The sequence below is a fragment of the Ambystoma mexicanum genome, chromosome 3q, assembly GCF_040938575.1.
Source record: "Ambystoma mexicanum isolate Mex_15411 chromosome 3q, UKY_AmexF1_1, whole genome shotgun sequence".
In the NCBI taxonomy this organism is placed as follows: Eukaryota; Metazoa; Chordata; class Amphibia; order Caudata; family Ambystomatidae; genus Ambystoma; species Ambystoma mexicanum.
The window spans coordinates 623,980,926-624,008,722 of record NC_090926.1 but is presented as its reverse complement, the minus strand read 5'-3'; the positions used below and the strand labels follow the sequence as shown (position 1 = coordinate 624,008,722).

The 27,797-nt window shown below is 44.1% G+C and overlaps 1 protein-coding gene across 2 annotated transcripts in view; it reads right to left on the bottom strand.

The window, feature by feature from the left end:
* DNAH9 (dynein axonemal heavy chain 9) overlaps positions 1-27,797 on the bottom strand; it is a 1,527,051-nt gene that overhangs the window by 503,520 nt on the left and 995,734 nt on the right. For both annotated transcript variants that reach the window (XM_069654516.1, XM_069654515.1), the window contains exons 47-48: positions 26,470-26,631; positions 7,393-7,626 (exon numbers count right to left, since the gene is read on the bottom strand). In XM_069654516.1, the coding sequence (XP_069510617.1) occupies positions 7,393-7,626; positions 26,470-26,631 (396 nt within the window). The remainder of the gene's footprint in view (positions 1-7,392; positions 7,627-26,469; positions 26,632-27,797) is intronic.

Here is a 27,797-nt window from a genome sequence, read left to right as displayed (position 1 = left end):
TCTTGTATTTAGAAAAGTGGAACTTGACAAGTCGAACATTGGTGTGAAATCAAAGGAAGGGAAGCTTGAGAAACCCTTTGAAGAGTGTGAACCAGAGGGCTTTGAGTTCAGGAAAAGGGAACCCGGAAAAGCCTAAGAAACTTTGTGAACTAAGGTACTGCAAACTAGTTATAAGTGAATCCTGAGAAGCCTATGGAACTTTGTGATCCCGAGTGCCTTGAACTTGGGGAAGGGAGTTACAGAAGAACTCCATTGCCAAACTATTTTTACTTTGATTAATATTGAGTTAACCAAGTCCGCTAGACTTTGTTATTGTATAGAATAAGGACAAACATAGGGTATGACACAGACAGTATTTTGATTTGGACTGAAACACTTACACTTTCCCTTAGTTTTCTTCTAGATACTGAACATTCCCACCTCAGAGATAGAGCAAGTTAGGGGTTACACCATCCTGACCAGTAAAAGGTTTTCAAACTATACATCAGTTGTCTGTGTCATCTTTTCATACCATGTCGGTCTCACATTATCCTCTCGTAGAATCAGCAATCCTAATTCAGGACTTGCATGGAATTGAATCTCTTTTAGTTTATAGCAGAGAAGATGTCCGTATATCGATGGACAGTCTGACATACGGATTCTTCATGAACTATCAGCAGCATATCACACAGTGGATCATGAAATGCTTCTGGAACATTTTGAATATGGGTAGGAATTAAAGAAACTGGCCTGCAGAGAAGGTGGATTTACCAGGCCAACAAGAGATGGCAAATGTGTGCCAGCTATATCACGTAAATTGCTAACCAGAATACAGGTGTGGTCCCCAGTGATGCCTTGCTCTGACGGCTTCCCTGCAGCATCTAAATAGAGCTTTTGGTGAAGGTGATCAGGTAACATCTGCAACAATTCAAAATCTATATTGCAGATATGCAACTTTGCCTTTGACTAGGGTCTGGCATTGAGCAATAAAACAATCTAGCCGAGTGACTTGGGCACCTCTTTTGGATTTTCGCTTTGTCTGAACGTGTCCAATTCCAAGATCATTGTGATGTGGAGCAGAAAAAAGGGCAACATTCCTCTCAGCAGGGATCCTCTGCAGTGCCCAGTGTGCCCGTATGGCTTCTGTAGGGCGGGCACTAATAATTTATTTTGTTGTAAAAAACATGTGCATGTGAGGCATGGCATCCTTTGGCCCAAGAACGCTTAGCAACCAAACAACTTGATAAGGCAGCACCTGGCAAGCACACTTGCTCTTCAAGTCCTTCTGGGGCACTCAAGCGTTTCCTGCATCAATTCCCATCTGTCACTAAGGCACTTGTGGTGCTCACAACCTGCTCAAAGTGAAGAATGAGCGCTGGCTAGCAGAAGCACTAGGTAAGGTTTTGTACTGTATATGCATGCATGTTTGAATGCAATGCTTTCAGAGAGAGAGAGAGAGAGAGAGAGCGCGAGAGTCTACGCAAGAGTTTACAGTGAGTCTGTGCATGTATGTATGTATGTATGTGAATGTTAATCAGATATGATCACACAGCCACATTCACTCTAACAATGCGTGTGTGGGAGCCTGAGTAGCCCTCCGGATATGAATCCAGAGCATACCTGTTTGTATGGCAGTGGGAGGTGGCCAGTAACCATGGTTATTTCATCAATTTGTTTGGTTCCGTTTCATTAAAATGGTTTAGGGTGACCATTTTGACAATGATAGATTGTAGCTAAGATTCTTTAAAGTGATTTACTGTGAACCTCCAGGCATTGATTGTGGGTTCAATTCCATGCAAGTGGGTAACAGTAAACATTACTGGCACAGACTGTAGCCACAGACTCATACAAGTGATTTAATACAAGTGATTTAAAGTTCAGATCCATTACTGGCATGGATAGATTTTGGCCTACCCCTCATGCAAGTATTTCAAAGTGACCATCCATTACTGGCATCAATGGGTTTGTTGCCCAGTCTCATGAATTTGATTTACAGTTATAATTACTGGCAATACTAGATTGTGGCCACAGCCGCATGAAAATACTGTAAATTGCTCCTATGTACTGTTGGTGACATGGCATTAGCTGGATTGCTTTTCTTGTGTTACTCTATTATTATGATTAGGGTATTTATTGTGTGTGGACCTAGCTTCAGGAAGCAAGAGAGCACTTCACAAGTATAGGGTGAAGAACAAGGTTAGAGAGCAGAGAAACAAGAGAGTGGGGATCAAACAGCGGAGGGAGGGCAATTGTCAATAATGGGGTCTCCAAGTAACTGGGGGAGGAAACAGTGGGGCTCAGCTCACCTAGTCTCAGGTATAGTGGGGAGTGTATGGACCTAGGCATTAGGCAGCAGTCAATCCTTGAAGAGGAGGGTCTTGAGCTCCTTCCTGAACTGTGAAAGTGAGGAGGCGAGTCGGATGTTGATGGGGAGAAGGTTCCAGAGTCTTGGGGTCAAGACATAGAAGGTTTGTGTTCTGTATTTTCCCTTCCTGCACTGTTACAGTCTGCACATGTCCTTACGTCTGATGGATCATTGGCCTCTGAGATGTTGAGTTTCTCAGGGAGGTTGCTTAGGGACTTCAGGGTGACAGCCTTGTAGATGATGCAACAGTATTTGAAGATGATACAAGCTTGCAGCAGGAGCCAGTGCAGTTCGATGAGGGTCAGGGTGATGTGGTCAAATTTGCAGTGTAGTTTGATGAGTCATGCTGCAGAATGAAGGATACATCTCAGGGGAGCCAGGGTAATCATTGGAAGGCCTTCCAAGAGGGCATTGCCACGATCCTGGTACGAGAGGACCAAGGCTCAGACAGCGGATCTGAATTTTTCTTCTGGGAGGAAGGGCTTGATTTTTAACAGGAGAGAAAGTTATCACTGAATCATTTGTGTCTTCCTTGTGATATGCTGGTTGAAGGAGAGGTGTTTGTCGATGTCAAAACCAAGGGACATGGCACAGGTGGCCAACTGGGGTGTGAAGCTTTAGAGGTGCATAGCAGAGAGCCAGGTCTGGATGTCCTCATGTTCGGTTATGTTGGTCAGCAGTGGAAATTCAGTCTTAGAGGGATCAAGCTCCAGGTAAGCACTGGACATCTAGATCAACGAGAGACTGGCCTTGCGTCTGTGGATGTCTTTGATGGAGGATATCTTGCGACAGAGCTGCAGGTCATGTGCGTATTGGTGGCTGTGGATGCTGTGTGGAGTGAGGAGGGTTCCAAGTGGTTCCATATAAAGATTGAAGATCATGGGGGAGAAGATGGATCCTTGTGGGACTCCATAGAAGAAGGTTAGAGGTGGTGATCTGAAGGAATCCATTTGTACAAACTTGTGTCTATTAGCAAGGTACAATTTGAACCAGCTGAGGACAATCTTGCTGATCCCTGTGCAGTGTTGGTGAGTGTCTGGTGGTCTACTGTGACAAATGCTGCTGAGAGTCAAAGGAGGACTAGGAGGCAAGGATGGCCATCATCAAGGATTTTAAGGGCATCGTTGATCAGCTTGATACAAACAATTTCTGTGCTGTATTTGGGTCTGAAGCCAGGTTGTTGCCGTCAATGATGCTGATTCTAGAACACAAATTTTGAATTGTACAGCTTTTTGACCCATTTTTCACAGAATTGTGCTCTAGAATGCACCATCTCAACACATTATTTAAAACAGTTTCATTTTGGGAGTAGACCACCACTCCAGGCAAGAGATATACAATTACTATTATTGGCATAGAGAGACTGTGGCTGCAGAATCATTTAAGAGTTTTACAGTGACCAATACTGGCATGGAAAGATGTGACCACAGACACATACACATGTTGTAAAATACTCCTACGTGCCGTTTGTGACATGGCATTTACTGGATGTTTTCATATGTTGCCATATAGAATCAGTTGTATAGTGTATCATGGAAACAAGGAGGGCAGGGGGTAGAGCACTAGAACACTGCTATTTGAGAGTGGGTCCTGCTGCCGATGGGGGTCTCTTGCGAGACAGCGCTCTTCCGTCTCAGTGAGTTAAATTCGGTTTGTTTGGAAGAACCCCATTCACCCGCGTGCTGGGTTACTCATCACATGGGTAGTGGCTTAAAGCCTGGCTCTAAGTATGTAATACATCGCTGGTATACCCACAAAACAAGTGACAGGACTTCTCATGCATTGCTCGACTACCCAATTTCAGTCACTACCCATTTGATTAGTACTCCAGCACCTGACAAACTGTATATTGTATCATGCCTGCATTATTGGAGCTCTCTCACTACACTTCGCTGCTCACACTAATTTGGTGACATATTTAGGCCTCACCACTGAACGTTTGTGCAGCCGCTGCCCCAACAAGGTCAACACTGATGTTACTATGTGTGGCTAACGCAACCCGACATCACTTTGAAGAGCGCTAAGGTATAAAAAGTAGGAGCATAATGGGCATTTTTTAAATAACTCACATCCTGAAATACATTCCTTTGAACAATGCATACGTTCCAGCCTGCAAGCTAGGGCATACCTTATGGTAATGTGGTTCATTTGATTGTATGAACATCCATGTGAATATTTTTTTAATTTAATGCAACAACGCAAAGTCTGGATTTGGTGTAGAACACGGGTTTCACGGCTATTGTTTGAGCTCCTGTGTTCAGCTGTTAATCCATTTTCATTTCTTGTTGCTCTGCATTAATGGAGGTTATTTCCACGAGGACAAAGATGCGATTGTTATTCAAAATTACGGCAAGCTTGTTGGGGTACATAATCAGCTCAGTCAACAAACTCGTCCGCAAGTTTTTGTTCATTTTGAAAGCTTCTGAGATTTCAGAAAATTGAAGAGGGATTTCTTTAGCTGATTACAGTGACGACTGTGCGCAGAAAATAAGCAATCATCCATTGTATACATGTGTGAATGGGAGCTTTCAGGGGTCTAAGCTGTTATGATGAGACAAGCAACGGATTAACCTGCCCGTTTCACTAAGGTTTTACGACAGCTAGATAAAGGGAGCAGCCTGTGGCTCGGCACAAAACAAGTCTCGCGAGACAATGCTGAAACTCGGGCATAGAATTGCGCAAATGTACTGCTGCGGATAGCTACTTTCACAGCCAGTGGGTCGCTTTGTAGGGCTGTGTGCACGGTCCGAGCTGGAAACAAAAGACAAAGTAAATGGATTGGGAGGACCAAAAGCGCTGAAATAATATTCAAACTTGAGACATCTCTCATGTAAAGAAACGCACTTTGGGAATTCATCTTCAGCAGCATCCACAACAAACAGGAAGGAGGAAAGATGGGTAAGAATACAAAATAAAAACAACATCAATCACCTGTGAAAACCTATTGGAAAATACATCACGAGAAATATGTGCAACTATATACCAGCTCTACAACTCTGGCCAGCCCCCTAGCCCCCACTTCCGCTTTCCTCCACACCATTTGCTACCCTCGTAAACGTCTCCCTTCTCAAGCCCCTCACATGCCCTATTGAACCCCCCGATGCAATTCAATAACTGATACGGCAGCCATTTGCAACGAGTTCCCATTTTGAATGGTTTAATTTCGCAGCCGAGGAGGAAATTCACAATCAACTGCTAGGATGTGACTGAACTGGCATATGGCATTATCTCTGAAGTTTATTCATTTTTTTGGGTTGATGTGATGAGTGGAAACTTTGTATTTTTATATTTATAAAGTTCGTTTTTTGTGTGCTATACAATTTCCTCACGATTCTCAGTGGAATATGTACCGGTATTTGCAAATACCCAGAAATAATTATATATGTGATATAACTAGAGATGTCAGAGAGTGATCTTTACTCGTGCTTGCACACAATAAACCACATCCTTCTGACATTGCATATTGGTAAGTGTAATGGTCCTGACAGCCAGCTATGTCAGCAACACCTTGCACACAGACTGTGAGGTCTGAGTCTTTTAGCTGCCATGGCCACACACCTATGGAATAACCTGCCAAAACACCCGATGACTGGAAATATGTTTTATTATTATTATTAGGATATTTATTGAAAGCAGACCTAGCTTTAAGAAGCAAAAGAGTGATTTACAATCATATAAGGAACAACATGGTGAGGGGAGCAGAAGAACAAGGGAGTGGGGTGCTAACAACATGGGAGGAGGAAGATGGGTAAATGTCAGCAGCAGATCTACAAGCAACCAGGGAGGACACAGCGGGGATCAGGCCACCCAGTCCTAGGTAGGATGGGGAGTGGAGGGCGTATGGACTTAGATGTTAGGGAGGAGCCATTCCTTGAAGAGGAGGCTTTTGAGCTCCTTCCTGAACTGGCGTGTCTGATGTTGACGGGAGGAAAGTTCAGAGTCCGGGGGTATAGATCAGGAAGGTCATTCTTCTGGTTCTTTCCTTCCTGCACCAGACGAGTTCAAGTTTACATATGTCGTGCCTAACTTCTGGTGGGATCGTAAATCTCCAGAAATACTGAGTTTGTCAGCCAGGTAGCTTGGGGAATTCAGGGTGACAGCCTTGTACGTGATGCAGCAAGATTTGAAGATAATAAAGGCTTGCAGTGGGAGCCAGTGAAGTTCAATAATAGTTTTCTTGAAGTCAAAAAAAGCCCTGAATTATTCTAAGAAATTACTGTTTTAATGTTGTAATTCCTACCAGTACCTCTCATTGCACATGCAGATTCTAATATGAATCTGTTAGAAACCTGAAATTATTTTTCTAGTTCTGTGAATGGTTTAATGTACTAACCTGCCTGCTTCCCTGGTGATTCTTCTCCATCCGCTTGCCCACTCGTACCTTTCCTAGCTTTTAGAGTGCAATGTAGCAGCTTGCTGCAATATGAAGTGGGGGGTAGATCTCTCGGCTGCAGGTGCCTCGCCTCTGGAATGGCCTCCTTGCCCCTCTGAGACTTGGGCTGGACCACCTGATGTTCCGGAAGCTGCTCAAGACCTTCCTTTTCTCCTTTTCCTTCTCTCCACTGCTAATCTGTCTGCTCATCCTGACTAGTTGCATGGTTGCCCTCGGAGTCATACAGGGTACCATTCCCCCTGCAATGCCTCCTGGCCTACCCAGCACCCCCGGTCTGGGATTGCACCCATGTAGTCCTTTGCCATCTTTGCACTTACTCAGAGTCCTACTGCCCTGACTGCACCCCCCCCCCTGCAAATCTTTCTTGCACTTGCACAATCTGAATGTCACAAGGCCTATTGAGATTGTTTGTCTTGTCATTCCCTCTGTTCCCCTCCCGTCTAATGGCACCTAGAAACACTTGTGTGGAGGCGCGATACAAATACCAAGTCATATCATACCATATATCATGGCACCTAACAAAACACCAAGAAACAAATCAACCAAAAGCAGCCAAAGCAATTGAACCTTAGTTAGACCCTCTACACATTTTATGTTGCAGAAAACATCAAGTACATCAGTAAACTATGCACCTCTAGTCTGAACTTCCCATTACCTGTGAAGATGTGCTCCTAAGCTTCTGGAGACCATTTTCAAGACGCTCCATTTTAGCTGTCAACTCCTTGCCCTTTTTGAGCAGCAGGTTCTGGTACAGCTTGATTTGCTCAAGAAAGGACTTTGGAGTTGTGTAGTTGTAGCGACGCTCATTGCTTAAGTAACTCTTAGACATCTCGTTGACGCTGGTGTGGACATAAGCCATGAACTTGCTAATCGAATCTTTCACAGATGACTGGAATGAAGAAAAAAGCAGTTAATACACACAGGATATGCAACATCTCACATAGCTAGTGGTTGCAGTATCAAATGGTCCTCCTATAAACTCCAGGCTTATTGTATAAGTGGAACTTCAGAAAAACAACAAATGACATTTCAGTTGTACTCATAGAGAATAGAGTTATTCAAACATGGCGTTGTACCATTGCTTAAGCCATGCATTGATGTGTATCTGCTCTGTATATATGTACAATGTCATAAAATGAATATGTATTATAAGGTAGCCATAGCCGCCCTCTAGTGAAGGTAGTGGTGAGGTGCAAGTTCAATTAAGCAAGGGCCCGATCACAAATCCCAAGAGGAAAGAGAGTAATAAGGAGATGAGAGTGATCGACAGTGTGAAAGGCAGCAGACAGGTCAAGGAGAATCAGGTTAGAGGATAGATTAGCGTGCTTAGCAGAGGAAATGAAGTTGGAAACATTCATGAGAGCAGTTTCCATGTAGTGACAGAAGCAGAAACATGCTTGTAGGGGGCCTCGAAGGTTGTGGATGTCTAAGAAATTTGTAATACAGTTGAACACCACCTTTTTTAGCACTTTAGAGCAGTGCGGAAGAAGAGAAACAAGGCAAAAGTTAGCCTGTAGGTTTGGGTCAGCCCCTAGGAGAGGGATGACCGTGGCTGTTTTGGAAACAGAGGGAAAGTAAGCAGTCGAAGGACAGGTTGAAGAGTTCAGCGATGTGAGAGGCTACTAAAGGGCCAATAGGCTTCATTAGCTGCGAAGCAAGAGGGGCTGATGGGGCACAAGAGGGGATAACCCTCAACAATAGTGTTGTTCGTTTTCGGAAATAGGCAGACGGCATGGAGAAACATTTGACCTAACAAAGAGTATACAATGTAGAAAAAGGTCATGTTTATTTACCAAAAGCAAAAGATGTATGGTTATTGGTTCAAGAACTATGGCCCTCGATTCAGATGGTTTATTAGAAGTTGATGGTGTTGTGTTAACTTTGTAATGTTTATATCTATATGAAAAAGAGTTCTGTGGGATTGGGTAGTGGTGTATCATAAGCTAATGGTAAGTTTTGCTTTTTTTTATTTCGTCCATGGAAGGGGGCACCAGCCAATTAGGATGCTTGGAATGTGGGCTGTATTCTCCGGTATAAGCCTGTGTTTCGAGCTGCCTGAGTGCTGCTGTACAGCAAACCCTTACTCTGTGCATCCTTTCCCTCCCCACTCTTCCCTTGTCTCTTGCCACCTGGGTAGTTTCCTAAGCGGGTGCTAAGGGTGTTTAATGATCTAAAAATATAAAAAACGATATGATCTTTGTTATGACAGTTTTTCTAAAGTCCAACTAAGGGATTCATAAAACCATACATCTGCGATAGTACATAAGCTCCACTCTTAGTATAAGGCTGTATCACCTGAGAATGTTGGTAGCATGGCCATAGCAGGCAGGCCTATTTTAGGAGCGAGAGAGGGCTGTAGCTTGGTACAAAGACATTGTAGGATACATATGGAGATAATCTTGGTTAAGTATTATAGCATATCATATAAACACAATTGTAAAAAACCAACTTGATACTTATGATTCACAAACCTACGTATAACCTTATTTAGAGCGCAATCAGCAGTCAAGTTGAGTCAAACCTACAGCACATTCAGAATGGCAGTCAGCTATTCTTGCTGAGTAAAACAGGTTATATATACTTATAGAATACAATCAGTAATTCAAGGGTAGTAGACCCTGTCAGTCATGCAGTGACAGTTATAGAAATCACATAATAAGCCAACCCTATTACAAGTATACACCTTGCAACATTACTTTTTAGAATTCTGTTCAGACCTCGTAAAACAACGTACATACTTTCTGGAGGGGCCTCAAGCTCCTCAATTATAAGAATGAACACTCAATAACTATTTTAGAATGCATTACGCAATTCATGGAAAGCAAAACCCATTTACACTTTAAGAAAGACACTGGGCCTCATTACGAGTCTGGCGGTAGCCATGCCGGTAAAACCGTCAGGCGGCTGCCAGACTCATGGGGATTTACCGGCTCCGGATGTGCCGGAATTACTGAGGCATTACAGCCCCAGTGATCCGGTAATTCCGGAGCCAGCATTCTGTAAATCCCCATTCCCGAGGAGTCCCATAGGACTCCTCGGGAATGGGGAAGTGGAAACACTGGCACCATGTCGTAATGGTGCTGGTGTTTCCGCGTCCGTCTGTGGCTGTGTGGCGTTACACCCGCCAGGTCAGACCTGGTGGGTGTACCACCACACGGCCAGAGAACTTGTAGTTAGCCGGTCCGGAAAACAGTACTGGTACGGTTTTACCGGCACCGTTATATCGGACCGACTAACTTGTAACGATGCCCACTGTCTATTTCAAGTTAAGTAATTGAACTATTGGTACATAAGAATCCGCTACCTAATAGCTAGTTATACCCAGCATACTTTTACAAGTGTTTAATACAGTTTTTAAGGTACAATAGCACCAAAACAATTCCGGGAAGCACAACCCAGTGTTCAGTTTAGAAGAGCAGCAGCTATTCATGGTGAGTAACACCTATATACTATGAATAGGGGCTACCAACAACTCAAAGACAATTATTAACTCAAATTATGTTTTAGATCTGTATAAAGAAGTGTTTTTATAGTTGTGATTACATATAATGTGTGATAGTACTTATTTACCACTAGATTTATCTGGGCCTACTTGTATTTAAATAAATACATACATAGTGTTTCAGTGTTTCTTTGGACCATTTGTATCACAATTTCATTTGCACTGATTTTACAGCCCTCTCTCCCTCCTAAGATCAGCCTGGCTGCTCTGTCTAGGCTACCATGAACTCATGTGGTACAGCCTTATACTAAGATGGAGTCTTGTACTGCCTCAGTTGAAAGGTTTTACTAAGCCCTTAGGTGGACTTGAGAAAAACTGTCCAAACATAACTTTTTACAATTTCCAGACAGAACCCTTATCATCAAAGTCTTCCCCTATATAGCTTGAGTTTTCTCAGAAGCAGAAGAGGGTCCCTAGTGGTCTAGGTGCGAGCTGTAGGCAAGTCAGGATAGGGTTCAGTTGCAGGAAGGAAAATCAGAGTTCCAAAGTATATCTTCTTTAACAAGTAAGTATGAGCTTCAGAGTTAGTTAAAAGTGTTCAGCGACATCAGAGAAGGCTCCTTATTCCAGCATCAGATGGTAAAATGTTGTAATCATTTTAGTGCCGGGGTTTGAAGCTGGCACACCACTACACATTTTGGACTAGAACGCCCATTTATCTTCACCAGTGCCTATGCTGGGAAGGGCTAGTGGAAGTTGTAATCTAAATCTTCTACAGATCCAAAGCTTGCAGACTTCTTCTATATTGCATCTAAGTGCATGAGCAACTTTCTATAGTTCCCCAACCATTACTACTTTGTTCTCGGGTTCCTGCCACGTTAACCTGTGGGGTTCCACAGGCCTCTGCCTGGTCTCCCATTCTCTTCAACATTTACATCTGGCCTCTGATTTCTCTCATCCGCTCCCTCGGCGTCCAGTGCTATTTTTATGCTGACGACATTCAGATCCTGATCCGTTTAGATCTCGATCAGGCTGCGATGTCATTGTGCCTTCATCAGTGTCCGACGGCCGTGGGTGAGTGGATGAATGGCAATTGGCTGAATTTGAATGGAGACAAGTGAGGGGATAGTGGTAGGTGCCCCCCCCCCGATCCTGCACTCTGGCTGTCTTCCTTCTGGCCTTTCTCTCTCGGCTCTCTTCCTGCTCCAGTGACTAAGCTGAAGAAAGTGGGAGTGATTCTTTCGGCCTCTCTCTCTATGAATGATCAAGTATCTGCAGTGTGCAAAGCAGGTCACTTCCATCTTAAAACACTAAAAAAGGTGCTTCACATGCTACTGGCCACCCTCCGTCCTCCGGTGGTTGCGGCCTTGGTGCTCAGCCGGATGGATTATTTTAACTCCCTATACCTTGCTCAGCCCAAGGGTATAGTCCAATGGCTCCAGTGCCTTCATATTCTGGCCACCCGGGTAGCAATGGGGTCACCTTATGGGGCTCACATCTCCCCAGTGTTGCGCACCCTCACTGGCTTCTGGGTGTCCAGTGTATCAACTTCAAGGTACTTTGTATTGTTCATCTGGCGTTGAATGGACTGGGGGCAAAATACCTCCAGACCAAATTCACCCCATACTTTCCTACCTTTTCTCTGGGTTCGGCTTTGGCTGGTTTGCTGTGTGTGTCTACTTTCCGCTGTTCGCGCATTGGTGGTCAGGCCTTTTCAGTTGCTGCTGCTCAAGTCTGGTATGACCTTCCACTGACAGTAAAATCTCTGCCAAATCATTTGGCGTTCAGAAGGGCTCTAAAGACATTTCTGATTTAGTTGACCGTGGCTGGTGGTTTTTGTCCCTCCCTCTCTAGCACCAAGACACCTTCGGGTGACCGTGCGCTGTACAAATTTCAATATCATAACATTACTTACAATTCTTGATAAATGTTTTAAGACCTTCATAAAAGACAGGGTAGATATAATCTATGCTATATGTTCAAATACAGTCATAAATGTTTCCCCATGGCTGGTACTTCCCAATGAGAACATTGTGGAGGTTTCAGGTGATGTCCTGCCCGATTTCCCCTATGATGTCATCATTGATTGTAATGGGTTATTTATAAGGCGCTTAATACCCAGAGGTTTGTAAGTGCAGACCCGGGGATCGAGCATGTGTTGCTCCACATCGTCTTGCTTCCAAGATGAGAGCATTGCCCCTGGGCTATCCTTCCAATACTGATGCCATCTGCCATGTTCTAAGTGGCTAGGGAATAAGGTTAAATGGATGAAAATATTGTCGCGTGTGGACACATCTTGGCCTACATTCAGTGCTTGGTTGGAGTCTATGTACATGTAATGTCCAGGCGAGTGTGCAGAAAAATGTTGCCTATCAGTGAAAGTAACAAGGTGAGCGACGTAGTGCAATGTCAATGCACATGTGAGGCATACTGGGAAATGTACATCTGAAGGCAGCTTACCCGTATACTTCGCCATATCACAGCAACAGTATTTTAAAATGGAAACTCCAACCAAGCTGAATCCACCCTAATTTGCAGAAACACGCTTTTCTTTTTAAATGTTGCATCTCTTTCTTGTACATGTGATCTGTTATACCAGTGATGTCACTCATGATGTCATATGTGAGATCAGTGATGTCATTTATGATATTCTCAGCGTGCTTAGGGGCCGTGCAATAGGGACATCATAGTTAAGGTGACATAGCTTCCTGCACCTGCTGAATTTCATGGGTGTACTGACATTAAATCGGCACCTTAACGTCACTTTAATTAACGTTCTTTTTTCACTGAATTTCAAGGGGTTTGTTCCATCAAATTGTTTCACCTTTGGGTTTGATTGCACTGAACGTATTCACCTTAAGTGTCCTGTAACTAATTCTTCTTCTTGGAATATATATATATCCACATGTAACCAATTTATCACAACAAACCATGAAATCTTGTGGGTGTTGGAAGTGATGATAAACTTAACTCAGAGTCCCCCGCGGATGCCATCCATGGCTTTATTTATGATGATGTTGCGGATGTCATCTGTAAAATAATGTATGCTCTCATGGGCTCAAGAATGGGGGCACTTCGAGTTAAGGTTGTCATCACTTAACTCCCGCTGAATTTCATGGGTTTTATTGCAAAAAATGGTTTCACCTTAACTGTCGCTTAACTAACATTTTTTCACAGATTTCCAAGTATTTTCTTATGCTATATCTTACCTCACCTGCAGTAGTAACCAACTATGCAATTTTGGCATTGGCTCTCGACCATTGCCACTGGCTATTTTGCACCACTTATGATAAAACACCATGGCCAGAGGACACAGCCTGCAGCCATGACCCATATCCCTTTAAGTAGTTAATAACTATGACTCACTGGCCACAGCCTTTGCCTGGGCCCCTAACCCTTTGCACCAAAAATAGCTATGACCATGAAAAAGGCAGCATCTCGGTATGCCTGATATTTGTTCAGGTGTTGTGCAAGATGGCTACGAACATTGCTGGCAGTAGCAACTATTAGGCTGCTGACACCTAAATCCAGAGTCCGAGCTTGAATAAACATTCCATTCAGGTAAATGGGACTTGGATGGACCAATTGTGCATTCCTCAGGGAGTCAAACAGGCCCTGCATATGTGTCCTAAATGGTGCCCTATGGCTGCTCTGCTGCTTTCTCATGGGCTACATTTTGCGAATGGCACCAATGAGCGCTGTAGTAGTACAGAGCCCCATGCTATGAATGACGCAAATCACAGTCACTCATTGTCAAGGCATCTGATCGGATGCACTATTTGGCTTTTGGGAGCGCTGGTCATACCAGAGCATACATCGCTGGTATAAACCCTGTTAATAGGAGTAATGCCCTCAGAGATCGTCTTCATGGTTAGGTTATATTAAAGAAGGGGCTCCACATCCACTGCACTGCTTTAGCACATTCAGCATTATTTGGAGGACCCTAACATACACATGCCATAGCACTGGGCACCATTTTCTTTTGTAAATCGTTCTAACATGGATGGTCCATCCCAGTCTAGGTGATTCTTTTGTGCCTGATCTGACATGATGTTGACCCTATAAAGCTCTCAGGATGTACTCTTGCAGTAGCAAAACACAGATCTGGTGCGCCGCTGTAATAGGCACAAGGCCCTTAAAGATAGAGTCTCTAAAGATAATCCTTCAGCCGCAAATGAGACACCTCAGGGTAAACACTGGCAAAACATCCTAGCAGACCCGTGTCACTGGATCCTTGGAAATATGAGTAATACTATCAGAGAAAGCCTCCCCAGTGTTATATCCTGTGCTGCACATAGGCCACAAATGCCAAGGTACGAGGCATGGCTGACCCTCAGTGGAGGTGTGAGACAGCTGTCATAGAATCATATGGACCTCTCTCATGGCCAATGAAACCTGGAATAAATGTGCACTCTCCTCACATTCTGATGAAAGCTGTGTTTCCAACATTGAAGACAATCTCCAATCAAACCCTTGTATATGCACTTGCAGGAGGTGAGAAAATCAAGTTGGAGACCAGCAGGATTGAACAAATGGCTCCAGCACCCGGCTAGGTGACCAGTCCCACCAGTGTGGAAAAAACTACTGGTGGGCAAAGCCAGGGGCTGAATCATGGAGAGGCAGGGCAAGGGGCCTTTGCAGCCACGCTGGCTTCCTGTCAATAGAATTGAGGATTTTTGCTCTAGAAAATGCTCTGGTCTTTTCCCATTTGGAAGAACATCCCACAGTATGGAGCAATGGAAACTGGGTGCAGGACTAGAAAATATTATTTGATAGAGCGCAGATTGAGCCTAACTGGCATCTTGGCAATGATATATTTAGCTCAGTAGAGGCAGAAATTATTTAGCACATTGGAAACGCCCAGGTTTTTAGGGTCTTCCGAAAATTAAGATGGACCTTCACAATATGATGGGAAGTATAGTCCAGTGGGAAGAAGCTGGAATGAGAAAGCATGTCCACACAAAATGGGCCTTTTGCATTTGACAATGACCAGGAAATTCACCTAATCTGAACTCATGTGCAGAGAATACAAGTACTGTAGTATCCACCAGACAAAACTTTGGTTGAGCCTTGTGCAGAGACCAGTGTACACAACCATCAGACACCAAACATCAACTTGTACAGGGGCAAATGTCTTTTCTTCTGCCTTCTCTCGGGAGCATCTGTGCTGTGTCATAGACCGAGGAATCAACGGATAACCCAAGATCAAAGAGAAGCACAGTGATTTATTTAGGTTAACATGAAGAGATTGACCTAAGGCCATAGGTCTATCCATAAGTGGCTAAAACAAAACAAAGCTACGCCTCTGTAGCAATGAAGAGGTTCAAGGGATACACAAGCAATGGGGCTATCAATAGGCCTAAAGGACAACCAGGGTCCAAACTCCAAGTTCCCTAATTCTGCTGCAGTACATGGGCAAGAAAGTACCATCTAGAATGATTCAAACAAAATCCCTCACAGTGCCTGCAGATTATAAGGTTTCACTGGTCACTGGCAAACAGGTGGCTCTCCTGAAGTGTGCAGCTCGATGTCCACATGACAGTTGATTTCTTCCCTGTATATTCCTGGTGGATTTATAGACTGCAGTCATTATTGTCATGCCCCCAGTTAAGGACATAATGCAGGTCTCAGATCCCTGGTAGGATCTAGTCAAATGTGGGAAGGATCATAACAAGCTTAATCTCCCAGTGGTTGTATTCTTGTAATGGGGCCAAGTTTTGCAATAACCCGTGAAGGGTTCCTCCCTATTCATGATGGTCTAGAATAGAAAGTTCCCTTTTTTCTCATTCTCTTGCATCACTATTTTCTGCATTATTTGTACCTGCATCTGGGGACTGAAGCCATCCACTTGGCTCACTTGACCTTTCTCTTTGGCTGAAGTCTGTCCCCTGCTACCAGGCTGAATTTGGCTTAGAACTCCCAGCAATCCATGGGGAATAGTCTTTCCCAACCATCGCAGACTGGATGAATTTTCTCAGTCTCTGCATAATTAATCCTCTAGAACCCCCCTAAAATGGCATCTCTTAACCCCCTCCAATTTTTGTTTTCTGTTTCTTCTCCATTGATAACTTACTCATCAAGTCTGTTCTTCGGGTAACTCTACTTTGACTTGTTGCTCCTGCAAGGGCAGTTCTTTCCTCATGCTCTTCCCTTCCTCCTTCTTGATCTTTTTCTCTTTCAGCTGCAACCTCTCCCACACATTCCTTCCTTCCTTCCATCCATCTCCTTGATCTTTTCCATCCTTCAGCTTCGGGCTCTTCCTCCTTTCCACTCTTTATGCATAACTTCACTTTCTTAACCTCCTCCCTAGCTCCCTCATGTTAGATTTGTGTCTGACCCTTTTATACTCGAGCCCATGAGGTAATTGGGGCACTAATAATAGGTGTACCAGGGATACTTGTGTTCCATTGGCAGTGTGAGCAGGTGATTAGTGTGCAGGGATTTGACTCCTGAGGACCATGTGCACCAAATAACGTTTTGATTACTCATCGCTGATCTGTGGCTTCAATAGGCGGGTTGATACACAGGGCTGGAACATGACTCTGCAACTCGCGAGTAGCTTCCTTCCTTGATCGCAACTCCAGAAAACTGGTGAATTTGCCCACACATCCCTGTTCCCATTCATGTATCACAGACTCTTGTCCCTGTGGTCCACCAGGATTTAAGCCAAGCTCACCGTCACGGTTTGCAGATCGCTCCTGTCAAGGGATTTCAAAGCCTTAGTCTTCTGTAATTAACATTGCTGGGTGTGGGTGTGTGCAAGTCTGATGAGCAGACTGAGGATGGGATTGAGGCTCTGGAGCATCCCCTATATGCTGCCTCCAAGATCAGCATCACAGAGGGGGCACAGAGTTTCTCACGTTCCTTCCCCCAGTACATCAGATATGCCTTTGTCAAAGCTGCCGTATTCTGGACACTCTTTGCGAATTGTTCAAAGTGTGATCTGGCGATCCATGATAAAGGGGCCAGATGACAGTGGGTTGAAGTAGTCAAGATGAGACCACACAAATGCATTGACTGCTGCAAATTGATGAGGAAAGCTTAGTTCATGGGGAACCCACACAAACATTGCAGTTGGAAAAAACTTGATTTCACGATTGCAAAGGATTGAGAATTCAGGTCTCATACATTAGCTCCAGGTCCAAATGCATCCCCAGGTTCCATACCTGCTGAGGAGAGACAGGGCCTTCTCCAAGCTCAATCCCTCCGCTGTGACCCTGTATTGTGCTTCATTCTATTGCAACCGATTAAGAAAATGCCCACAGGCACAATGAGACCATCGTCCAATCAGGCTCTGGATGTCATCCAAGTACATATAGAAAGAAGATTATGCAACGGGATCATATCTGCCAGAGGCTGCATCTAGAGTCCGTTCCTGAACTGGCAATTAATTCTATTCACCCTGAGAAAGGGAGCCATATACAGTGCCGAAACTAGTTGGTTCTTTATGTCACAGTCTTAGAAAAGCCTGAACGTCGGTGGGCACGGCCTTGAATATCTCTACAGTCCTTAAATGTTTACAGGCACTTTGTATGCATTGTACTTTGTGATGGTTTCAAATTTGCACAGATTGGTGACGAAAGATGTATTGAGCCATGCAGCTCACCATGAAATATTAATGATTTTTTTAAAATTTGTTTTTATTATTTTCTTAAACAGTTTACAACACGATTAGTCATCAAAGAACAAGCAGTGAGAAACAGTATTCCATACATTGCGTTTAATGTTTTTGAATAATTACGTACATTGCATCTAGTCAGCTACACCGACTGTGTTCAGCATTCAAAGTCTGAGCGATGATATGACATATGGGGACTTATGTTTAGACACTGTGATATATTGTGATGTCTGTTCTACCATTTTTCCTTGAGCAGAGGATGCATCTAGTGGCATAATTACAGGAGTGCTGTGAGAAAAGTTGATGGGTTCTGACCATTTGGCTAACAACTATTCTCTTTCACATATATGCCTTATTGGTAGAATCTGAAGGGTGAAGCCATTGTATCTGTTCAGGTGTCTTGATACATGTGAGTCCTTCACATTAGGCTGGCCCTGGAGCAGAGGCTGCACTGGTGCATTAGTGGATAATGTCTCTGAATCAATGGACAAGGGAAGGTATGTAGCCCTGTCGTGATGACATTTACAGTGGACTTTAACCCAAGAGGTGTTACTCCAGCATCTATGGTACCAAGTGACAGCAATTTAGAGTGTTCCTTTCCTCCCTGCGGTGGTAAACTCACAGAGTGAAAGAGAATGTGTTCCCATGTGGCCAGATGGAGACCATCACCCTTTGTTTATTAAAAGGGTTGATACAGAAACCCTGTTCCATTTCTATGTGAGACAGGCTAAGGGAATATATTTGGACACATTGCATCAAGGCATCAATGCATTGACTACAAGCAGATATAGGTCTCTTTCTAGGACAATCTCACAGACATTGCCTTTGTCAAACTGTCTGATAGCCCTCTCAGCAGCTGTTTCAAATGGGCTTGAATTCATTTTAGATGAAGTGAACATCTTGACTGCAAAGCGTTAGAGTTAGGTTACGACAAATTTGATCCTCCAACCCTTAATGGGAATCAAAATTAGGGCACTGATTACTTCGGGCCTAAGACTGCTGCTCTAGCTAAACTTGACTTAGCTCCAGCTCCATGCACTCCATGGCTTGGACCTGGTTTAGAGAGTCCAGATCCTTGAATCACTTGTCAATGTCTATTCTGACAAATACTGACTATAAGAATGCCCTGAATGCAAAGATAGACGCAGGTGGAAGCAACAGAGTGAACAGAAAGCGGCTTTCCAGACTCTTACACATGCCTTTTCTTTGGGGATGCCTCTCTCCCATCCAGAATCAATTACCAAAGAGAATGTGAATGCAAATCGATCTGGTCATGATGACCCGAGTATCTTCTGCAGGTATTTGACCTTAGTATCTAGAGTCCTGATTAATCCCATAAGGTAAAATTAGTGATTTACGTCAGTTATTGAGCAGAATCTGGTCATATGGAGTCTATTTCACACCGACATAGAGGTTGTTAGCCTTCTCCAGTGGAATGTCAATGGCATGACACACACTGTACCCAAGGGTGGCATATGACTCATAATTCCTTTGAATCCATGAAGCTACGTGCCACTCTACTCCCCATCGCTCTTGCTTACATTTTTTTGGAACGTTTGATATTATCTGGATTGTGAGCACTGCTTTTAGCATGAAGTGGAGTTGATTAAATGATGATGGATTAATTAATCATTCAATTTAGATGGGCTAAGACAATTTGTGAGAAAGCTTGAAAAAACAGAATTGTATTTTTATTTAGTTTGGAATTCTTTTTTTAAAGATCCCACACATTTACTTTTAAATCCAAACTCACATACTCTTCCCTGGAATCCTAATATGTGTGTTTATGGTTTCAGCATTTATAGGCAGAGTATTTTTGTATTGCTTTTTTCGAACAAAAGGGAGGTGCACCTGTTATGACCAGCCCTTGCTCATAGGGTTCACTCATCAAGGACACTCAGGACAGGTACTCTTAGTGGTTACTTTATTAGCTTCATAGTTACATCAGACACAAGATACACAAGATACACACAACCTCCACAAAGAATGTTAACTGCTAAGCAGCACTGCAATCGCTCTAGAAGTCATCACAGGTTGCACATCTATACACTCACAAACAAAACATAACCTAACTCCAGGTCACCAAACACGGGCAACCCTAAAAGCTGAAAATGCCTCAAAAGATGTTATGGTCAACATAATATGGATAACATCACTCCGATTGTGCTTTAAAACCACAGACCTCACACCACACACACACACGCACACGCGAAACATCCTGACATAGCTGTGAGACAACAAACCTTAGTTCAAGCCTTAAAGTCCATGTCGCCCAAAAGAAGTCAACCCTACAACCTAAAATGCCTCAAAGTTGTTATGCTAAAATATCAATAGTGCATCCTAAAACTTCCATCTAAACTTAATGAACATCATGAATCATTAACACAAAACACACATGTTTTTTTACCAACTTCAGAATCCGAATCACACAGGGTTACGCTCCAGCACTAACAACCGCTGCACAATCGCCACACACATTCTTCCGAACTGTGTAGATTTGCCGCAATCAGTATTCATATCATCATAAATCATATTATCATCAACACATCAAAACAGATCAGAAATCAACCAATTGGTGTTTCCAAGCGGGCACTTGTTCTGGCATCAGTCCGCCTCCATGAAAGGCATTGCGTCGAAAGAAAACATCAAAAATACATCTCCCCATGCCGCATTTATGTTATGGTCTCTGGGCGGTTTACCAACTACGAGAACTCTCAGTCAGCCACCGCTTCTGTCCTGAAGATGAACAAGAACTATCTGCCTCCACGATAGCCATGCCCATTATGTGAGCAGGGAAGGTCTCCACTTGGCTGTGCCTCCCCATCGTCCCTCTGGACCCCGCAAAAAAGAAATCCCTCTACGACAGACACCATTCAGTCCGTTGCTCCATGCGGACATGAAACGTAGGCCTGAAACGTAGGCCTCTACGTAGGCACATTGAAAAAGGTGCTTTACTCTAATATGGCACTCAGCTCCGATGACCTCTCTTCTGCCACGGATCCCCTTGCAGCGTGGAACCCTAAGCTGCTACACCGGGACAAAAGCACTTGCTTGGGAACATTTAGGTCCCAACACTCCATTGCATCGCCATCTCCCTGTGTCTTCCCGGTGACATCATCAGTAACAATATGGAAGCGGACCATGTGAGAGCTCCACTCCAGTGATGGTCACCTGCTGGTATGGACCACTGATTCCTTCGCTATCTTTGGTTCCAAACACAGACAACACAATCCCTTTGAAATAGGATACCGAATCAACAGATATGATGTATGTTTTGGAGTAGTATGTGAGTGTTTTGGGTCAATTTAGTGCATGACCATGGAGTGGTCAAGGAAGTCTGCGGAGTTGGTGGTGTTGTGTGTGGCCCTGCGAGGTCAGATACGAATAGACTAGTGGCCAGCTAGTATGGAAACTTGTTGGAGTTTTGATGGGTGTTGTTTAGTGACTCTGCGGGGTCCAGTGGTATCTAGTAGGAGACTAGTACCAGAAGATTTGTGAAGCATTGATGTTGTGGTGATTTGTGGCTCTGCGGAGTTCACGTAAAGCTTTGTGAGGCTTTTATGTTGTTTTGGGTTGTGGCTCTGCAGAGCGCAGAGGCATCTAGCAGGGGACTAGTGCCTGAAGCTGTGTGAAGCTTTGATGTTGTTTTTGGTGACCTTATGGAGTTGTTCGGGTCCAGGGATTTTGCTTGAAATTCTGAAGATGCAGGTGACATTGAATTTTCTCTTCTTTAACTTTTAGGTGGTCTCTGGGATTGTTCTTGAGTTTCCACTTGATCAATTTCAGAAGCCTGGCAACTTTCCATCTGCAGCTGTGTTCACTTTGGGGTGCTTTGATTTGTTTAGAAGGGCTCAAGTGTCTTGCCAACATTTGTAGGTGATTTGTTGTGGTGGTTGTTTTAGTGACAGCTTGTTGCTTTTATTTATTGGTGTGATTGGGTGAGTGATTTGTGACCTAGTGTGTCCTTGTTTGCTTGTATTTATGAGTGGAGTTAACAGCGGTATGAGTTGAGACGGTGGTTCCTTGTTGACCCGGGTAGATTGTTGGGTTGTTAGCAAGTGTCTTGTGTTGTTACGATAGTACCTGTTTTTTTTCCGGTTTTGGGAGCTAGTGCTCGGAAGTGGCAGTCCAAGGTTCCTTTGTGGCAGGTGGGAACGGAAGGCGATTTGTGGTGTTTTGAATGGTTAGGAGCGTTAGTTGTGGTGGCTGGGTCTGTCGTAGGATGTTAGTTACGCCTGTTGGTACAATTTCCCGGGGGTAAGTGGAACATGGTTGGAGTCAGGAGTGTTTTGCAAAGTGCGTGGTAGTGGGTTTGTCTTTATGCAACAGGAGGAGGTGTTGGGGTTGGCTTCCTTCAGGTGAGTTTGACGTGTGTTTGTTTGTTGTAGGAAAGGAGGTGTTAGGGTTGGCTCCTGTGCTTGCATGTATGCTGTGCCAGGATTGACGTCATCATCAGAATGTAGGCTGTGAGTGTGGAGTGTGAGGTTAGAATGTTTGGAGTTGAATTGGTTCTAACCCAGGCAGTTACAATATTTGAGCCGGGGTGGTGGGAGCCAGTGGGCTCCTTTCCCTGATCCTCTTGATATCTCAATGACTTGATGACATCTGATCCTGTAACTATGTAGCTAATAAAGTAACCACTAAGAGTACCTGTCCTGAGTGTCCTTGGTGAGTGAACCCTATGACCAAGGGCTGGTTATAACAGCACCCCATACCCTTCTTTTTTTATTTTTCTATAGCGTCATATACTTTTTCCAATCAAAGACAAACCATGTCTTTACACCGTGTAAGGGTGCAGAAGTAAGGCTCAGACACAAAGTTGAAATATGTTTGAGTAGAAACCTTTATTGCTCAAAAAAGGGTTGGAAAAATGCCCCTCTATCGCTAAAAGGGGTTTCCCTACCTCAAGGAAAACTAGTGAAATTGTCACTTAAATCAACTGTGCAAGGATGATCTCTTCCCAAAGTAAAGTGTTCATTGTAGGTTCAACCAACAGAAAGTTCCCAGTCTCTCAGATATTCCAAATTGATGAAAGAAAACTTTCACAAATGCAACATTCGAAGGCTAGGGTCGTACTCCTTTCCTCCTAGACACTGTGTTCTGCTTTACTTTCATTTGGGCTCCTGAGCCCCGCATCTTTGTAGGTAAATATCACTGAGTAGTTCACAAGGACATGCATCTCATATTCAAAGTTCATTGCCCCACCAACTTGGCAGACTTCCCCAACAAGTGTAGGTTCCCTTTTTAATGAGTCCTTTTCACATCCAGGGTTCTTGACCCACGTATTCTCAAACTCTCATTAATTAGTCCTTGTCAAGCAACTGTCCCCTCATGGACTGTCTCTCTTTCTCTCAGGGTCCCAGACCCTCTTATTCTTTATTACTTTGTCCATCATGTAGCGGCAGGTCCCAGACTCTCAATGTATGGTTGTCCCCGCTTGGTATACTACCCTGCCAAGCATATCATTCTTCCTTGTTTTTTTTTTTCACAGTTTGGGTCCCAGACCCTCTTATTCTCGTATTCTCAAATGGGTGCGGATCCCAGACTTGCAATTCATTATCAAAACTGCTTGGTTCACGCTCCTGCCAAACATATGATTCCATTTCCTCTATCCTGGTTATTTTCGGGGTCCCAATCCCTCTTATACTTTGATTTCCATATAGCTGCGGGTCCCAGACTCGTGACCTCTTCTCAGGGTCCCAGCCCCTCTCATTCCAGCTTCTGTTTTCACTTCCTGGCTTTCCTGGACCTCTAGCACAACCTCTCGGGTACCCGTTTGTCCCTTCTAAGCAGGTACCAGCATCTCCTGAGCAGCTGCGCCCTTTCACGAGAATCTGATCACTTTCGGGTAGGCGGCAGGGTCTGCAGCAGCTCTACAGTCGTCTGTCTCTTCCTGGCTGCGCGTCCCCTCTCTCAGGCAATTTTCCGGGGCCTGGAATGCCTTCAGGTTCAACTGGGCAGCAGCACAAGTAGTCCTTCCGTCCTGGACCACGTTCGGGTTCTCCTATTTTCTCCGCTCACGGCTTCCCTTTTGGTTCGTCTGTTGGCCTGGTGCGCAGCTCCCATGGTTCCTCCTCGAAGACCAGCTCTCTCCCAGCGTCTCCGCTGAGCCGACTTTAAACTCCCGTGCTGGCTTGCTGTATTGCTTTGGGTCAATCACGATCCGTGAGAGGCTAGACCACTCACTGAGGTCCTCTAGAGTGATTGTCACAGTACGGGTCATCATCTTCTTGACAATAGTGGTATTAGAGTCACATTTTCACTGTAATTGCCCCCACCCTCTGGAATGCTCTCCCCCTCCACATCTAAGAAGAACCGTCCAACCTTACTTTCAGGAAGAAAAAAAAACGTAAGACTTTGCTCTTCAACAATTATGACCATTGTCTGTCTGCCTTCTCTCTGGCCTATTTATGTGCGTCTCTTTACCTGACTATCTCCCTTTACTGAGTTACCAGCACTGTGATACTTACAGGTTTGGGCGCTGTCAATAAAAGGAATAAATGAATATAACAAATAAATGTAAAATACTTTGACTTCTCTTGTGTTTTAGTCCTATCAAGTGTATTAGGTTAACTGACATGACAATAGAATACTTTGGCTCTGTCTAGAGAGGGGGGAGGAGGATTTGGAATTGGAGAAGGGGTTGGGGGTATTGAAGCAAAGGTATACAGCGGTCACTGAGAATGGTCGTCCCCAATCCCATAAGGGATTTCCTTCCCCATGTGATCCACCATCAGTGCACCAGCCCCAGGGGGACTATTGTTACTGTGGATGCACCACCCTGGTCCCATGTATAATTTCTCCCCGTAGGGGAGAAGGGACGACATCCTCAGATTCGTCACAACCAATGTCAAAAAATGCCAATCCAGAATTCAGGCCTTCAATGCAGTTACAGTACATAATCCACAAAGGAAATGTGACAAAGGCATCTCTCAATTAAACGCCCAGGTATAAAGAGAGAACCCGAGACCTCCTGAGGGCACAGAGCGATCAACCACACTGAGGCTATAGAAGTTTAGAAGAAGGAAATTAAGTTTTCAAAATAAAGTTCAATGCCAAGTAAGGGCACAGAATTATGAAGTGGGTAAAGATCACTACAGGTTCCAGTTGCTTCAGAGGTAGCCTGCAAATCCATCAACCTACAAAAGCAGAGGAGGTCCAGTGGGGCCCACTATGCCAGATGATACAGAAGTCCATCATTTGACTTGGGTTTTCAGTAAACATACCTAACCGCAGGCATGGGCCTTCATCACAGTTAAAGAATTGAGACATTAATAAGGGAAGCCAGAGTAATGTGTCATTCACCTCCCAAACATAGCCTCTGTGCTTCAGTTCAGCAATAGTCCCATTTTGCTGTCAGAATCTAAAGTACTTTTCTCAGTACTATCGATTTAGATATATCAACGGGGGCTACAGTTGGATATATTTCTTCGGAGGACAGTAGCAGCAATAAAACAGAGGTGGTCAAAAACTACACATGCATTTATGTACCAATAAGTAAACCTGTGAAGATGCACACATGTGACTTCAATCTAAATTTTGGAAAAGGAAAAACAGCTACAACAATTAACAAGAATAACATGACGTTGAGACAAACCTAATATAGGTCACACTACTGGCAAAGGCCGAGATGGAACAAATCGGCGCTTCATTCACTGTTAGTTGATCTTATCCAGGTAGTTGACTTTCATAGACCTGAAAGTTCCTAAAGTTCTAGATGAGTTTGGATAAACCAGCAGCATAGGACTATAGGATTATGCAATTACAATTAGAGATGTAACTGCCTTGTTCATTGCGGTGGCTCTTGCATTTCGGCAATCCTTACACAAGGAGAACCACAATTAGCGAAATCCAAGTAGATTTCTCAGAAAACTCAAACACTTAGACCCTCCTTATGAGTCAGGTGGTAATGAGTCTGCCCTGGGTCCAAGTCCTTCCCTCTATGACCCACTGATGAAGACCCTGGTCTAACGAATGCCAGAGAGAAGATATGAACAGAAAGGTGTCATGGGTAGAAGGTTCCAACCATTGCTGTAAAAAAAAAAAAAAAAAAAAAGATGGCAAGCATAATGCATAGAAGCTGAGTGCGAAAGACGACGTAACCAAGTGGTCCAACCCATAATGCACTCCACGCCACAATAAAATAGGACTGTAAGGAGATATGGACAACACATACAATCGTTTACTCTTTGGTCTTTTTTGTTGAAGTCATCGGTCTGAGATGTTGAGAGCCAGCCTAGATCTGTGTTGTTATGCGGTACTTCACAATAGATGTAGGCTGGAGGGACTCAAGGCTTACACTCTTACGCTCAATACAAATATTGTATGTGCCCAAAACACTATAATATGAAAAGGTGAAACGGAAGGGGACCATATTGCGATAGTTTCAACTACCCTAGCCATCATAGTCAAGGTTGGCGGATCATAGGAGTTCTGGCTGAAGCATCTGGGGGCCGGCCAGCCATGCCCACCACTGCACTATTCCTCCGACAAAGACCAACTAGAAACAGAGCAGCACAGACTACCTGGGTCTTTCCAAACTGCACAGCAGAAAAGTTGTTCTGCATTTTCTCTCCCTCATCTAATGTAGCCCGCCCCCTCACGTTTAGATCTGGAAGCCTGCCTAGGGACCATGCAGAAGGCACCAGTGTACAGTATCCTTAACCTCTTACCTCAATGTTCTCCGTTTCTTGCAGAAAGCGCAGGCTGACAGACTCCAGCGCCTCTTGAGGCCACTCATGGAACCAATCTATGGCTGTGCAATTCACCACGGCGGGAAACTTCCTGCTGCGCACGCGTAACTTACTGCCAACGGGTGAGAAGCAGAGAGCAACCTAAGGAATTAAAAGAATCATCAAAAGGGGAAAATACAAGATGGGTGCAGTTCAGATTGCTTTTAAAACTTGATCGTGTTTCCCCCCTCCAGGGACATTTAAACGAAAGCAAATGCAAATACAACCTACAATAAGTTCATGCAATTGCTGATTGCCATTTCTCCCTGCTCCATACTGCTTTTAAAAATTTAAAAGGACTGACATGCTTTATTTTGATCACGTGTTTCCGTGCTGTGATGCTGCAGTAAGCAACAAACTAACAGACCAGCATAAAAGTAACAGAGTCAGAGGCGCGTTATCTAATAGAGAAGAAAGCCTGCAATACAAGGCTGCAGGCCTAGGGGGCGCCACAAGGGCAAGTGAAGAGGGACATTTGCTAACGTCACCAGATGCTAAAGCGTGCACGCTTTGCGCCTTCGCTTTAACCTGGCCTCAAAATACAGAAAAGCAGTCCCCAAATCAGCACATACGTGATAATGCTCGTCCTGTTAGAACATACTGTAGAGTGCGTGTGAACACATTTTAATTATATGCTGCTTTGCTTCATATGAAAGGCTGGCAAACATGATATGTAACAAAGATACATGTTTAAACATATTGGGACAATTATGAAAAGTTCAGTTTCCACCAAAACACATGTCTATTTTCTTGTAAAGTAATAATACATAGTGGATTTTTAGGGCAGGAGAGCATCCAGAGATTATCACCCCCATGAGACTACATTTCCCAACATGCTCGACACCAAGCTGATTCCAGTGCCTGCTGGTCAGGGTACTTGCAGCAGGTGTGATTCATTTAGAGCAGGAGTTCACCGGCTTAGAGGCGAGGTCTGGCCACTAGCTGAACTGACAACAGAAAGAACTAGCCTGGCCAGCGGCAATAGGTCTGTCGTTGTAAAAGTAGGGGACAAGAGTCTTCTGGATAGCCCCCACAGGACAAACAATGCCCTCTAGATTTCCATATTCAATCCTATTGATGTTGCTAATTCGTATTGCAGTAGGTTTTGCCCTGAAGAGTTGTCAATGTGTCTCATTTTTAAAGACTGCAAGGTTGGTGAGCAGTTCGTCGTTCTGCAGTCTAGTTTGTGTTGTAATTTCTCTGTGAAGAACCCATCAGGCACGTTCCAGAAAAATAGGCCAGGTCTCTTTTGTCAACCCGTTTATTTT